Here is a 16,569-nt window from a genome sequence, read left to right as displayed (position 1 = left end):
CAATAATTTGAATTTATCACTCCTAATATTATTTATAACTGAAAATTTTGCCTTCATTCATTTTACTATGCCCTCTCAAAGCCTTATTAAGGTTATCATCATCATCAGCCATTTTCAATCCACTGCAGGATGAAGGCCTCTCCAGCAACTTTCCAGTTCCTTCTGTTTTGAGCACTGGCCATCCATTTACTACCCACAAACTCATGAATTTCATCTATCCTTCTCCGCCTTTGTCTTCCAGGTTTTCTTCTAGCTCCTCTTGGGTACCATTCTGTTATTTTCTTAGTCCATCTGTCACCATGTCTCCGAGCTATGTGTCCTGCCCAAGACCATTTTAGTTCTTTAGTTTTGATAAGAATGTCCTTAACTTGAGTTTGCTGCCCAATCCATGTGTTTCTCTTCTTATCTAACAGTCTGATTCCCAATATAATTCGTTCCATTCTTCGCTGTGCAGTTCTCAGCTTCTCTTCCATTCTTTCGGTGAGTGCCCAAGTTTCACTTCCATAAGTCATGGTGGGGAGTATACATTGGTTCATTATTTTACGTTTCAGACAAACTGGGATATTGCTCTTCAGTATGTGACTATATTTCCTGAATGCTATCCATCCAAAATTTATTCTTCTCTTGACCTCCAGCCATTTATCATTATTACAGCTAATAACCTGTCCCAGATAAGTATATGACACCACCTTTTCAATTACTGCTCCTTCAATCATTATTTCCCTTTCTGTGGCATACTTGTTCATCATTACTTTTGTTTTAGCCATATTCATCTTTAGTCCAAAATCCTTACTAACTGTGCATAACTGATTAAGATTTTCCTCTAATTCTTTGGGATCGTGGCTTATAACCACAATGTCATCTGCAAATCATAAATGGTTTAGGTACTCTCCATTCACATTGACTCCTTTCTGCGACCAGTCTAAACTTCTGAAAGCTTCCTCAAGGGCAGCAGTAAACAGCTTCAGAGATATTGTGTCTCCTTGTCGAACTCCTTTCTCAATTTTAAATTTCCTACTGTCTTTGTCTAGTCTAATAAAGGAGGTAGCAGCACTCTCATATATTTTCTTCAAAATCATAATATGTGGGGTATCTATGCCTTGTCTTTCTAGTGCCCGAAACATTGTCTTATGCTATACGGAGTCAAATGCCTTTTTATAATCCACAAATGCCAGGCATAATGGTGTTTTATATTCATTTGCTTTCTCCATTAGCTGTGATATTACGTGAAGGTGATCCATAGTTGAGAATCCTGTCCTAAAGCCAGCTTGCTCTTTCGGTTGATTCTCATCAAGTATTCTTTCTAATCTGTTAGTAATGACCCTTGTGAACAACTTGTAGATGTGGAATAACAAGCTAATTGATCTATAATTTCCAATTTCTGATTTATCTCCTTTCTTATGCAGCAAAACTATGATTGCATTATTCCACTGCTTAGGCGTCACACCTTTTCGAATGCACTTTGTGAAGAGCCTTGCCAGTTTTTGTGTTCTGTCTCTTCCTCCCAATTTTAACAACTCTACAGTAACTTCTTCTTCCCCCGGGGCTTTCTGATTCTTCATTTTCTTCAATGAATGTTCTACCTCATCAGGAAGAATATCGGGTATGTCGTATGTGTTGCTACTTTGCAATCCATCTTCCTCACTGCTGGCATCATTCCCTCGCTCCTTGTATAATTCTCTATAGTAGTCTTCTGCTATTTGAATTATGCCTTCTCTGCTATATAAGTACACCATTGCTATTCTTCAGTTTCAGTATCATTTGTCTTTCTGTATTACTGCTCATGGCTGCTGATTTAAATCCTTTGTTTTCCCTTAATGCTTATTCTACTTTTCTTGTGTTAAATCTTCTTATGTCCTCTCTGAGTCTCTTTCTAATGGCTTTGCTCAGTATAACTCAGTATACTCAATTTTCTCCGTCAGTGTTTTTCTTGCTCTTCATTTGTCGTCTTCGGTTAATCATGACAAGTGTTTCTTGACTAATTTTTTCTTCTTTGGATTTCTTTTTCCCTATAGGTTTCTTGGGCTTTATCACTTTCAGAAAGTTGTAATATTCCTCGTCGATAACTTGGTCCTGAGCAGTCTGCAGAAGCTCAAACTTGTTCTTAAGTTCCAGTACATACTGCTTTTTCTCCTCTTCTGTTATTTCAAAGACCTTTGTAGTATTTACTCGAGTCAGTTTTTTCCTTTCCTTTCCTACATCTATATCAAGTGTACATCTTACCATTCTGTAATCACTTCCAACATTTACCTTATTCAGGACGGTAACATCATTCTTCGATATATCTTCTGTTAGTGAGGATGAAGTCGATTTCATTAGTTGATAATCCATTTGGACTCTTCCATCTCCACTTTTTGTTCACCCTTTTTCTTGAAAAAAAGTGTTCATTACTGACAGTCCTTGAGATTCTGCAAATTCCACAAGTCTTTCACCATTTTTATTTCTTTCACCAATTCCAAAATTTCCTATAATTCCTCTTTCTGCGCTGTTTTGCCTTTTTCCAACCTTAGCATTGAAGTCCCCCATAATAATAGTGTAGTGTAGTGGGCTTTCTGCTCATCTAGAAGACTCAATTTCGGTGTACATTTCTTCAACCTCTTCATCATCGTGGCTCGATGTTGGTGCATAAATCATTATAACCTTTAGCTTGTATTTCTTAGAAATCTTGAGTATTAGTCTTGATACCCTTGGTGATATGCTTTTGAATTCCAAAATGTTGTTTTTAAAATCTTTATGGACCAGAAACCCAACTCCACCTTCACTCCTTTCACTGTTTCCATTGGTGTACAGCAGATTTCCACTTGATAAACTTATAAATGATTCATTTCTTCTTGTTTCAGCCAAACCGATGATATTCCAATTCACATTTTCTAATTCCTTTTCCAGCTCTAATATCCTGTCTTCACCGATGAGTGATATTCAGTTTCCGTGCATGGCAGCCTGGTCGTACCCAGAGATTCTTAGTACCCTCTGCTTCCACTCTGATCCTCTCGCTGCCGTAAGAGGGGGAGTGAAAGCTGCTGGGGACTAAGGGCCATTTGTTTTGTCGTGCTGTCATATGCTGGAAGGTTTGATCTTTTCTCTTCACGCTGACCAGGCGTCTTGAAGCGAACCACTCTACATGTTCGTTGCCACCTAAGTGACGTAACAGGGCTTACCATCAAGAAGGTGTGCATGAGTGGATTTTAGGGAGGCAGGCAGGCCAACCGGACTTCTCCAAAATCTTCTGTAATAGAGAGATATTGGATCCATCAGTATTTTAGGCTGAGTGTCTGATAACACACAGGATACCTGTTTCCCTCCAAGTCCCTAAGGTTATCACACATCCCCAAATATTATTTTTCTTTGATACCTCAGTTTTAGACTGTCTCCAAAAAGATAACTCACAAAAACTGCAAATTATCACATTCTCTAGACTATTATTTTCAGATCAATATTCTGCATTGTAGAAGAAGTGTTCTCCAAATGGTGAACAACAGCATATCCCCTTATCTATACTATGGTTGCATTAATATGAATGTGAATATTGTAAGATATGACAAATGTGGCTTCGATTTTGTTTTCTGGATGAAAAACCCAAGTTTCCAAGGGAAAAAACAATGCTATCTTCGCCTGAGACCAACTGACTCAGCCACATTGTGAAAAGGCCCATCATTGAGAGGATGGCAATTTTACCAACTGTGCTACCCGTGAGGTCAAACCACAGAACAAACTTTACATTCACAATGAGTTGCTTGGTATTGCACTCTTTTTAATTACAGTTATTTTGAAACTAGGGTAGTGCAGCTGAGAGATTAACCTTTTAGAGATGACATTACATTGCTAAAAAGGTTAATTAGCTATTTTGCCACTGTCTCATCTTTTAAGTAAATGACAGATTAATCTTTCAAAACAAATGATGCCACAAAATTCGATGTCAGCTGTTTGAAAGTAGTGTAATACCAAGCTTTGTTGCAGAGATTAAGTTCATTAAGACCACTGCAATATAAATCTGCAAAGTGAGCAATATAAATCATGCTGGCTGCAAAAAAAAAAAAAAAAAAGTCTGCCTAACCTCATTTAATTTAATAATTACTTTCTTTTATTTTTTATAATCTAATTAATATTAAAAGTAATTAATTAATTAATAATTTAATTAATTTAATAATAATTAATGTTATTTACCACATTCCCTATTGCTGACATGTATACATGTCAAATGGTACACAAATGATGTGCCATGATGTACATATATGGTTATTCTTAAGTGGTCAATAAATGAGTGCTATAAAAGGAAAAGCACATGAAATTAAGAACTGCTCAATGTTGGCACGCTGATCAAATTTGGCATTATTTGCAGCAATACCTGTCCTCCCCCCAGTTGTCAACCACGTACTATAAAACATACAACTGATGATACAAATTTGAAACCTCACAGTTTTATCATTTTATCAGATTCTTTCCATCATGGCACATCACTTTGATACACATATGCATCAGCAGCAAACATATTAATTTAATTGTCACCAAAAATATAGAATGGTATATGTTTATTTTACACATTCTTTATGTTTGAATAGTTCTTTAAGTTCTGACTTATGCATTTTTTTTTTTTTTAATGAAAACACCAAACATAAGGTATCAAAACCTATAGTACTTAGTACTATGCATGGGTTAGAGGAGACAGAAGGGTAGAGGTGCCACAAACTTTGCCTAGATACTAAACATGGGTTTCACCACTTCAAGCCTCCAATTAGCAAAGTGGTGGTACTGCACTGGTTGATGAATCTTCTACCACCTAGAAGTTTTTAAGTTTCTTTTGTTTGTTTGTGTTTGTTTTTAAGCAGCAATCATTTGGATTATAACATGGCTCCTTGTATCCAGTCTGATACATTTTGTGAACGAGAATTAACAAATTATTAAACATTTCATTTTGATTTAGCAGCATATAATTAACTTTTTTTTTCCCCCTTTAAAGATATATTTTTTTTTTCTGATTGGAACTAAAACTTTTCATTGCAAAAATAAGTACTGTCTACTGGCCTCAGTGTAAACCTCAATTAGTACCTATTGTTTTCCATCACTGGAATAAAGTATAATATACAACTTTCTCTCTAATGTATTTGCAATACTAACACAATGTTATTAATAACTTATTTCCAGACTTGGAATGTCACTTACATTGTATGGTACAAATGGTACTTTGCTGATAGATCCTATTGTCTTGAGTATATATGCTTTTCCTAAATTCTTTCCAAAAGGAATCTGCATGAGAGGGGGAAAATATAACAATAAACACTGCATTTTTAGCTAGATAACAGAAATGGTATAAGATTCAATGATTAAAATATACCTAAATTAATAAAATACTACACACCTATGCTTAAGATATAATTGTTTTCTCATCTGAAACTTCCAGCTTACTGTAAAACAAAGCTTTACAATAATTTATTAATGCATTTTTGAAAACGACAATCACAACTTCTAAATTTTTTTTAAACTTATTACTAAGTTTAAAACTCAAGTAAATTTTGAGCAGACGTTTTAAGCATAAGAGAGCTAAATAGTATTACGGTACATGATTAGACTAGACAAAGACAGTAGGAAATTTAAAATCAAGAAAGGAGTTCGACAAGGGGAGACAATATCTCCAAAGCTGTTTACTGCTGCCCTTGAGGAAGCTTTCAGAAGATTAGACAGGTCGCAGAAAGGAGTCAATGTGAACGGAGAGTACCTAAACCATTTACGATTTGCAGATGACATTGTGGTCATAAGCCACGATCCCAATGAATTAGAGGAAAATCTCAATTAGTTATGCAGAGTTAGTAAGGATTTTGGACTAAAGATGAATATGGCTAAAACAAAAGTAATGATAAACAAGTATGCCACAGAAAGGGAAATAATGATTGAAGGAGCAGTAATTGAAAAGGTGGAGTCATATACTTATCTGGGACAAGTTATTAGCTGTAATAATGATAAATGGCTGGAAGTCAAGAGAAGAATAAATTTTGGATGGATAGCATTCAGGAAATATAGTCACATACTGAAGAGCAATATCCCAGTTTGTCTGAAACGTAAAATAATGAACCAATGTATACTCCCCACCATGACTTATGGAAGTGAAACTTGGGCACTCTCCGAAAGAATGGAAGAGAAGCTGAGAACTACACAGCGAAGAATGGAACGAATTATATTGGGAATCAGACTGTTAGATAAGAAGAGAAACACATGGATTAGGCAGCAAACTCAAGTAAAGGACATTCTTATCAAAACTAAATAACTAAAATGGTCTTGGGCAGGACACAGCTCGAAGACATGATGACAGATGGACTAAAAAAATAACAGAATGGTACCCAAGAGGAGCTAGAAGAAATCCTGGAAGACAAAGGCAGAGATGGATAGATGAAATTCATGAGTTTGTGGGTAGTAAATGGATGGCCAGTGCTCAAAACAGAAGGAACTGGAACGTTGCTGGAGAGGCCTTCATCCTGCAGTGGATTGAAAATGGCTGATAATGATGATGATGATGGCTTAGATTTCAGTAAACCGTTTTATACTGTTCCAAATGAATGAATATTGTACAAATTGGAACACTATGGCACTACAGGTAAGTTACTGCTATGAATAAATGTTACTAGTGGAGTCCCACAAGGTATGGTGCTGGGCCCATATATATATATATATATATACACACACATATACATATATATATATCCAGCCATATGGATGTTAACACATCGATACGTTGGTGCCAAGCCCGAAAAATGGGGAGGGCTGGAGAAAGACATGGTGACCTACTCCAGTATTTTTCATCAGAAAATTTTATGAACAAGCTCAAGAATCTATCAGAGATGATACCCAAAGGCAGACCCTCCGGGCTGGAAAGCATCAAACATGCTACTAGAGAAGAGTGACAACCTGTTTCTAGTAATGTGGGTATGGATGACGTAATTCAGTTAAAGCCTTTGGGAGGCCTGTTTGCTGAGGCAGCCCGTGATGGAAGGAACAGTCTGCGCTGTACAAAAACACATAAGATCAGCACATGGAATGTTTGGAGTTCGAATCATAGAAAACTGGATATCATTAAGAGAGAAATGATTAGAACCAAGATTGGCATCCTTGGTGTCAGTGAAATAAATTGGGTGGGAAATGGCTACTTTCAGTCAGATGATTTTACAGTTTACTACTCTGGGAATGAAAAAATCAAAATCAGAAAAAAAACCAGAGTATAAATGGTGTGGCATTTATAGTGAACAAGAGAATTGCCAGATCAGCTGAAAGTTACAGATCAGTGACAGAGTAATGGCCATCAGCATTAATGGAAAACTGCTTAAAAGTCACATTTCTTCAAGTCTATGCTTCAACAACAGAAGGTGATGTTAAACAGTTTTATGTTGAAGCTCAGGATGCACTGAGTCAAATACTAAAAAAAGACTGGGTACATTCTTGGGAACTTCAATGCGAAAATAGGAGACAGAGAAGAAGATGGGGTTGTTGGTAGATTTGGTCTGGGGGATGGAAATGAGCAGGAAACTGCCTAGTGCAGTTCTGTCAAGAAAACGATTAAGGATTACAAATACATGGTTTATCCAACCTAAGCGACATTTGTATACATGGACATCCCCAAATGGATTGCACCACAATAAAATTGACTACGTCATGGGAAGTCAAAAATGGAAAGGCTCTGTTTTTTTCAGTGAAAATGTTACCTGGTGCAGACTCTGGCTTGGACCACCAACTCTTAGTATCCAAAGTCAGGCTCAAGTTCTGTAACATCAAAATGAATGCTGCACCATGGAAATATGACATAGATAAAATTTCACCATCGTACACAGTCAAGATAAACAGATTCGACTCGTTTAACTACATGGAAAGCCAACCAGACACTGAAAGGAAATAAGAAATATCGTCATTGAAACAGCACAGCAATACAACTCATACAAAATCGAGTAAGTGGCTGTCAAAAGAAACCATCAAAATTGCTGAAAAAAGAAGAAAAGCTAAACTGCTGGAGATAGAGATGAGATAAGACTTAATGGAGAATTCCAAAGAGCAGCCAGAAAAAATACTGGAATGAACATTGTAAAGAAATAGAAGATAACAGTAACAAAAAAAAAAGGGCACACGAGAGATCTCTTCACACAAATAAAGAAGATCCAGACACCCTTCACTACTTGTAAGGATTCAATAATAGACAAAGATGAAAATGAACTGAATGATCAACAAGGAATTAGGAAAAGGTGGCAGGAATAAACAGAAGAACTGTATGCAAATAAAAACAAACATCAACAGATTGAAGTGAAAGGGCAGGATGATCTAGAACCAATATTTTAGAGAAAGAGGTAGTAAGGATGCTGAAACAACTACTAAAGAGAAAAGCCCCTGGAATTGAAGGAATACCAACAGAATTGTTAACACTTCTGCCAATTACAGTTATCACAGCTTTATGTCAGGAGATTTGGAAAAGCAGTATGTGGCCAAAAGACTGGAAGAAATCAGTGTTTATTCCAATCCCAAAAAAGGGAGACACCCAAAATTGTTCAAACTATTGAACAATAGCCTTGATATCACATGCAAGCAAGGTTCTATTAAAAATCATTCAAGCACAATTGCATAGAATCATAGAAACAGAGTTGCCTGATGTTCAAGCTGCTTTCCACAAAGGAAGAGGCACTCATGATAACATCACAAACATCCGTTGGATCATGGAAAAAGCCCATGAATTCAGGGCTGTATCTTATCCCCATTTCTATTTAATTTGTATACTGAATCAGTTATGAGAAAATTGTACTTGGATGAGACAGAAATTGGAGTGAAAATTGGTGGCAGAAACATCAATAATTTAAGATATGCAGATGATATAACTCTGCTTGCAGAAAATGAGGAAGATCTACTACAACTGATTTTAGTGGTTAAAGATGAGAGCAAAAAAGAAGAACTGCAGCTTAACATCAAGAAAACAAAAATTATGACAACAGCTGGGACTGAAGAAGTTAAAATTAACAATTAAAAGAATTTCACTTGGATGCAGCACAATGACAAGAATGGAAAAGATCTGGAAAGACAAAGATACCAGTTTTACAATGAATATTAAAACGATTAATGCTATAATGTTTGCCATAACTTAAGGGTGTAAAAGATGGACAATGAAAAAAAGCAGACTGAAGGAAAATTGACTTTTTTTAACTCTGGTACTAGAGAAAGCTGCTTCGCATACCATGGACAGTGAAAGTTACAGAGAGGTTTTGGATCAAATCAAGCCAGAAACATCACTGGAAGCCAAGATCACCAAGCTAAAATTGATCTATTTTGGTCACATAGTGCAACCCAATTCATTGGAAAAATCAAAAATGCTAGGAAAGGTCAGTGGAACAAGGAGAAGAGGATGGCAAAGAACATGCTGGCTCAACACCATCAAGAGCAACACTGGCATGAGTACGAAAGACTTGAAAGAAGTCTTTCGTACTCATGCAAGAAGTCTATTGATGAGCGGACAGCATGGAGTCAGCTCACTCATAAAGGCTCCGAAAGTAGGCGGCAACCGACCGGATGCAAACAAAAACAACAACTAAATTTGGATAGCATTAATCCCAGAATAACGAAAATGACCTAGGGGAAAATGTACTTGTCTGACATGAAGTTCTCTGAACAGTGCAGACAGGCTGCTAGAACAGTTAAAGGGCTCCCGTCGATAACATACAGTAAACCCTCGCTAATCTGGTTACAGTTAATCAGGATGTCAGATAATCTGGATCTAAATATAAAAAATTCTGTTCACAGTTGAGTACTTTGAAAGACACAAGGGAATTAGAAAGGCAGATAAGTTCCTCTGACTGTACAAAGAGAGACCAAAAACACATTCCATTGTCTTGCATGTTGTTCGGTATTGTTGTTTACTCTGAGTCGGATAGATGTTATTGCTTATATCGCTTCATTCGTATACTTCTTTATACATATATACATATGTACATAAGTTAACATATTTTATATAATTATGGGTTCTAAAGAATTGAAGAATGGAACTTTAACTATCATTAACAAGCTCAAAATAATAGAACTTGAAAATGGTGTTCCTGGGAAAAAAATTGCTGAAGAATTTGGTATTGGCCGACAGACTGTGCCAGATATTAAAAAACAAAATGAATCTATAAAGGCATTTTCTTTAAAATTTGATATGGAAAGTAATAAAAGCAGTGTATCAAATAGACAGACATTAAAAAAACCAAAAGAAGTGTTGCTGAAAGAAGCTGTATTTCAGTGGTATTCACAGCAACAATCAAGTGCCGTTGGTGTGCGACGCCAGCATGACCTGATAAATGTAAAAAGACAATACATTTATTTATCCATCTATCAATGGATAAATGCATTGTCTTTTTATAGTTTTTTAAATAAAGGCTCTACAGTGATATTTTTTTTATTTATTTTCATCAGCACTACCTATATTTTATTTATTAAATTTTCAATTTATTTGTGTTCTAAGTTTTTGTTCTTTTAAGGCTATCTTTTGCTTCTCTAATCTGGATTAGCAAGAGTTTACTGTACAAGAATTTTGCCAGCAGGGACAAAGGAGATGATCATCTCACTGCATAAAGCAATAGTTAGCCACATTCTGAGTAATGCATATAGATATGGAAGCCTCGTTTTAGAAAGGATGTAGAGAAGAGCAACAAAATTAGTCAGGGGCACAAAGAGATATTCTTACTAAAAAAGACTTAAAGTCTGTAAATTGCAACATCTGGAAATCAAAGCACCTGCAAGGAGACCTGACTGAAGCATTTAAGGCTTTAAATGGGTTAAGTAAACTGAATGCAGATGCATCCTTACTCTTTCTCACACAACACACACACACAAGGGGAGATAAATTTAAATTATAAAAGGATGGTTGTGTGGAAATTTGCTTTTGTCCAGAGAGTAGTAACTGATCACTGGAACAAGCTTCCACATGTCAGTAGTAGAAGTGGATAGTCTGAATAAATAAATTTCAAGAGGGACTGGACAAATTTCCACAAATGGAGTGAAAATGTAAATGTAAACTGAAGAAAACTGGGAGCATCAGCCTGTGAACTACCTAAGTATCTTAAGTAGATCACAGGCTTGTAGCTCACTGGCTAGCCTGCAATCTACCTAAGATACTTAGGTAGATCACAAGCTAGCTTAAAGATAGGATGTCAAGGGTAATCATAAATGGGAATTCTTGAGAGTGAACTAGAATTTTAAGTGCAATCCCTTAGGAAATGGATGGGTCCCCCACTAGTTTCCATTTTTCATTAATGATTTGATGAAGAAATACAGGGGGAACTGTCAAAGACTACCGATGATCTCACAGCTGGAAGAGGTTAATGACTCGAACCAGGCTATGTTTCTTAAAAAGGAGTTGGACCTTTTAGATATATGGTCTGAAAAACTACAGCTGAGGTTTAATGCTTCAAATGTAATGCCTTCTACTTGGGAAACTACAATATCAGACCTGCCAACTTGGAAAAATGAAACCAGTTTCAAGAAATGCACACAATTGTAATATGCACCTTACAGCCTATGCAGGGTGGAAGGGGGTTATTTTCTGATTCGAATTTTACTGCCACATTAGCAACTATAGCTAGTATGCTGGGGGTGGGGTTAAAGATGATTCAGAATAAAAATGACTTAAGGGCTGTCGTACAAACAAATATAGTATGAAGTTTACTAAGTAGTGTTAACAGGCAGACAGGAAGGCACATGGTATCCTAGCAATGATTTACTGAACCAATGCAAGGAGGAAGAAGAATGTCATTATTCCTATATATAAGACAATGGTTAGACTGCACTTGGATATTTATATCAATCTAAAGTCTGTAAAAAAATAAAAAAAAAAACACTCAAAGAAAGGCAACTACACTGGAAAGCAGAACTAAGTGTTTTCCTTATTAGGAACCTGATTTAGAATTATAAAACCTATGAAATGGCTTTATAAAAATAAATGAGGGAAATATACACTGAGCGATCACTGAATTATGACCACCAACCTAACGGAGTAGGTCCTCCTTTTGCCCTCAGAACAGCAGATATCCGACATAGCATTGATTCAACAAGATGTCGGAAGCGTTCAGGAGGTATGGCCAACCAAGCTGCGTGTAATGTAGCTAGCAATGCAGGTATGGAGGTGATTGGTGTATCCAGATGCCTGATATGCCTTTCCATGAGGTCCCACTAGTGCTCTGGCGCACTATGGCCATAGTTGCCGATGAGCCTAATAAATCCCGAAACAAACAAACAAACCCACCAGTGCTCTGTGGGATTGATATCGGGGGAGTTTGGAGGCCAATCGATATGCTGGAAGTCAGAACTGTGTTCCTCAAACCATTCCTGCACAACAAGTGCCCAATGGCTCGGCGCATTGTCATCTTGGAAGGCACCATTGCCATTCGGGAAAAGTGTAACACAGTGGGGTGTACACAGTCAGCAAGCAGTGGAGACCAGTGATACATTGTTCCACATGCACCAGAGGTCCAAGTTCCTGCCAGGGAAACATGTCCCACACCATACAACCGCCTCCACCGGCCTGCATACCATGCATGCTGGATGAAGAGCCTCACGTTGTTGCTGCCAAATCCGTACACGACCATCCGCGGTGTGGAGTAAAAAACATGACTCGTCCGACTAGCACACCTTCTTCCAGTCTTCTAGCATCCAACTTGCATGCTCTTTGCACCAGGTGAGTCTTTTAGGTTAGGAGAGGATACCATAGGGGTCGTCTGTAGGTATAGCTCATACGTGCGACGCATGGTCATGCCTTATATTGTTCCGGATTGGCCCATGTTGTATTGGGTAGTTAACTCTTCAACAGTACTGTGCCTGTTTGCCTGTACGAGTCATCGGACCCAGCAGCACTCACCTCTAACATCAACCTTTCGCTGACCTTTGCAGTTTTGCTGTCAGGTCATTGTTTGACCATTTTGATGCCAGACCTGGTACACTTTAACTACGGCAGCTCTCGAACACCCCACCAGTTCAGCTTTGGGAAATCGAGGCACCAGCTCATCAAGCACCCACAATCTGTCCTTTATCAAAGTCGAATAAATCCTTCCTTTTACCCATAACACTCAGAATTTCACTACCTACTGAACCACTGACACCTTATTGATGCTACGTAGGTCGAATAAATGTGCATTCTCGTACCTCACATGCTCACCGGGTCGCATTCAGTATTCATAGGAGTGGTCATAATTCAATGATCACTCAGTGTATTTTCACTGGGAAGAGAGAGAAGAAGAAACATTATAAAATCTTATGGAGAACATAAGGCTGGACTCATAAAGTTTACCCTCACAAAGAATGCTGTAGATAAATGAAAAATTCTCCCCACCTCCTACAAGGTGGCAAGTGCAAGTTTGTACAGATCAAGGTTTTCCAACTTGGATGACCACTTTTTAGCTATATGAAAGGTTTGAATAATTGGGATTTTTTATTTTATTTTTTTATTTTTTTTGGCAGATACAGAAAATGTCCCCTAACTTACCTTCTTAAGCCATTCTAATATTAGTGCAAAAACTATTTGCATATATTAATAAATTTATTTATTTTTCAACTATGAATTATATCTGATCACATAAGAATTTACAAAATACACTTACTGTTATTTTATACCACTCGTTAGCATTTCTTTCCACATCATTTGGTGTTCTAGGAAAGTCTCTTCTGTTATCTGCATTATATAATAATACATAGTGATTAAAATTATTTCTCTCTTGCAATCTTATAAAATTACTTATTTAAAATCAGGAAATATACAGAAAGTAACTGAACTCAAAATTACATATTCCATTCATTATTTTTTTCTATCTTCCCACCCCAATTCTGGCAATATGATGTCTGAAAAAAAAAAAAAAAAAAAAAAAACTTTTTATTTATATTATTATTAGTTTTTTTACAATAACCCAATGCATGAAAGGTAATTGGAACCTATAGTACTCTGTATGTGGGACAAACCTATTAATTAAACCTTTGCTTAGAAAGGGAATTTACAGCAAGGAATATACCTCCACAAATGTTCCTATGTAACTTAACTTCATATTTATTTTAAATACAAAAATACAATTTTAGGCATTAATTTTGATTGGCAATTCATGAAATACTGTAATCTTAAATCTCTTTTTTTCATATATTATAGAGATTTCTTAATAATATGAACCGGAGCTATAATGCTCAATTTTCATTCCTGTGATCACAACATACGGTCGAAAAGCATTGTCAGCTTCAGGAAGGATAACCATTTTGTAATTTTTTCATTAAATTAAATTTTTTACTTAATTTTTAATTGCTTTAAATTGATTTTTAATTATTTCTTACTGTAATGTAAGGTTTTCGATTTTTTAATTGTTTTCATTTTAATTTCTGGAAAGTATCATATGGAAGTGTTCTATGTATCATATTGAGGTAAATTTCTCTTATTCTTTTACATATATAGAGATTTCTTAAGTATTCCATTCTATTAATTACCTACCAATTACAATATTGTAAAGCAGATATCATTGTTGTACACGTTGATACTGATACTGTTGTACATGTTAGCATTAATGACATTAAGAGTAAGAGATCTGCAGACTTACTTGACAAGTACAGGGCAATGTTTAAAAAAGTCGCATGTTAGGATTAAATCTGAAAGTGTCGGCAATTGTGCCCGCACATGATAGGAGGTAGTATATGATGACAGCCTTATTAATCAATTCGGCCCTGGAAAGATTGTGCAAGGCTCATGGGATAAGATTTTTTCACAGCATGGTCTGTGCTTGTTAACAGGAGAGACTGCTTCTACAGGGATGGGATAAACTTAAATAGAAAGGGCACATGAATATTTGCTGATGCTATAGAGGCAGTGTTAGGTGGGTCGGAAAACTGCTAGCTTGGGGGGGGATACACTGACTAATAGATTAACAATAGCAAGCAAAGGTGAAACTGATTCTTGCACTTCTTCTATTGGAATGAGCAGCAGCCTTGAAAGAAAGGTGCTGGGGATTTTGAGGACTGCTGAGAGTCATCATAAAAGAAATAAATACATTGGTTGTGTTAGGGTAACTAAGAGTAAGACCAAGTGCATGTATACTTGCATGCATACCAATGCTAGGAGTATAGTATATAAATTTGATGAATTTGAAGTGCTGGCCAAAACATCAAATGCAGACACTGTTGGAATTTCAGAGACATGGTGTCACTCAGATATAAGGGATGCAGAATTTGAATATGGGGAGTATAAGGTATACACTAAGGACAGACATGATGTGGGCGGGGAGGTTATGTTCTTAGTTAAGAAGCACATAAAATCTAAGGCAGTGCATCCAGTTGACATGGGTGGCCAGTGCAATGCTAAGTCAGTATGGTGTGACATAAGCACTGGAAAAGCAAAAACAAGAGTAGGAGTGTATTTAGGCCCAATGACTCTGATTGTTGTTGTTGGGTTTAACGACACATAGGTTACTTGGGCCATATTGTGTCTTCTAATGGTGAATATGAAATAACTATATTTTATGATATATTTCTATCCGGTTTAGGAAAGTAAATAGTTCTTTTTTATTAGGATCATCTCCCAGAATCTGCAATAAATTTATTGATGACTGTGTTTTAGCAATTGATTTAAAAGTATCTAAGCGAATGTTCTGAAAGTGGGGACAGTCCACTAACAAATGGCGAATGGTCAGTTGTACTTGACATGGTGTACATTGTGGAGCACTTTCATTAGTTAATAGATACAGGTGAGTGAGATGAGTATGCCCAATCCTGAGCCTTCCTAAAATTGTTTCTTCTCGTCTGCTTTTCTGGAAGCTGGAGGGCCACAGCTTTGGTTCTGGTTTTATTTGGTATAATTTGTTTCCTGGATAACCTCTCCAGATTAGTGACCAGCTATTGTAACATGCTTTACGGATGATATGTTTATAATCAGTATATGGGGTTCGAAAAATCTGCAAAAGAGTAGTATCTGGTTGTTTGGCGGCAAGATCTGCTCTTTCATTTCCTGCTATCCCAGAATGACCAGGAATCCAGCAGAATGTCACAGTTTGGTCTGACTCATTACACACGAGTAATTTAGAATGGATTTGTTTTATTACAGGGTGAGAGAAGTTGGTATTACTATTTATGGCAGAGACAGCACTGAGCGAGTCAGTGTATATTAAGGAAGATGAAATTAGAAGTTGAGTAATGTGACCTAGAGCCAAGTTAATAGCATAAAGATCAGCAGTGAAGATACTGCATTCTACAGGTAATGAGACAGAAGTGGTGAAAGATGGAAAGATCGCCGCAGTGCCTACTTGAGATTTTTTGATCCATCTGTATAGATCTTACAGGCCTGTGAATTAGAAGCAGAGTGAGCTTCATGTAGCTGTGCAATATTGAAGGGACACAAGGTGTTCTTTCCCCACTGTTGGAAACAGTCATCGTAAATTGCAGGGATATTTGTCCACGGTGGATCAGGCGGTGTTATGTCCTGATATATATTGCCGATTTCAATATTCTACATTTGAGTTAGTTCTTTAAGTCTAAGTGCAGCAGGTCTGTTTTCATTTGGTTTACTGTTGTAAAATGAGTCCCATTCAGTATTGTACAGACATCTACAATTAG

The 16,569-nt window shown here is 36.8% G+C and overlaps 1 protein-coding gene across 1 annotated transcript in view; it reads right to left on the bottom strand.

Moving 5' to 3' along the window:
• Window positions 1-16,569, bottom strand: part of LOC150085036 (nuclear RNA export factor 1-like) — a 152,418-nt gene that overhangs the window by 99,210 nt on the left and 36,639 nt on the right. Inside the window, exons 5-6 of the mRNA XM_090376440.1 lie at window positions 13,590-13,660; window positions 5,161-5,244 (exon numbers count right to left, since the gene is read on the bottom strand). Coding sequence (XP_090232566.1) covers window positions 5,161-5,244; window positions 13,590-13,660 — 155 coding nt within the window. The remainder of the gene's footprint in view (window positions 1-5,160; window positions 5,245-13,589; window positions 13,661-16,569) is intronic.

This window comes from Mastigoproctus giganteus, chromosome 6 (genome assembly GCF_048544385.1).
Source record: "Mastigoproctus giganteus isolate SK-2022 chromosome 6, ASM4854438v1, whole genome shotgun sequence".
Classification (NCBI taxonomy): domain Eukaryota; kingdom Metazoa; phylum Arthropoda; class Arachnida; order Uropygi; family Thelyphonidae; genus Mastigoproctus; species Mastigoproctus giganteus.
This window is presented reverse-complemented; position numbering and strand designations above follow the sequence as displayed.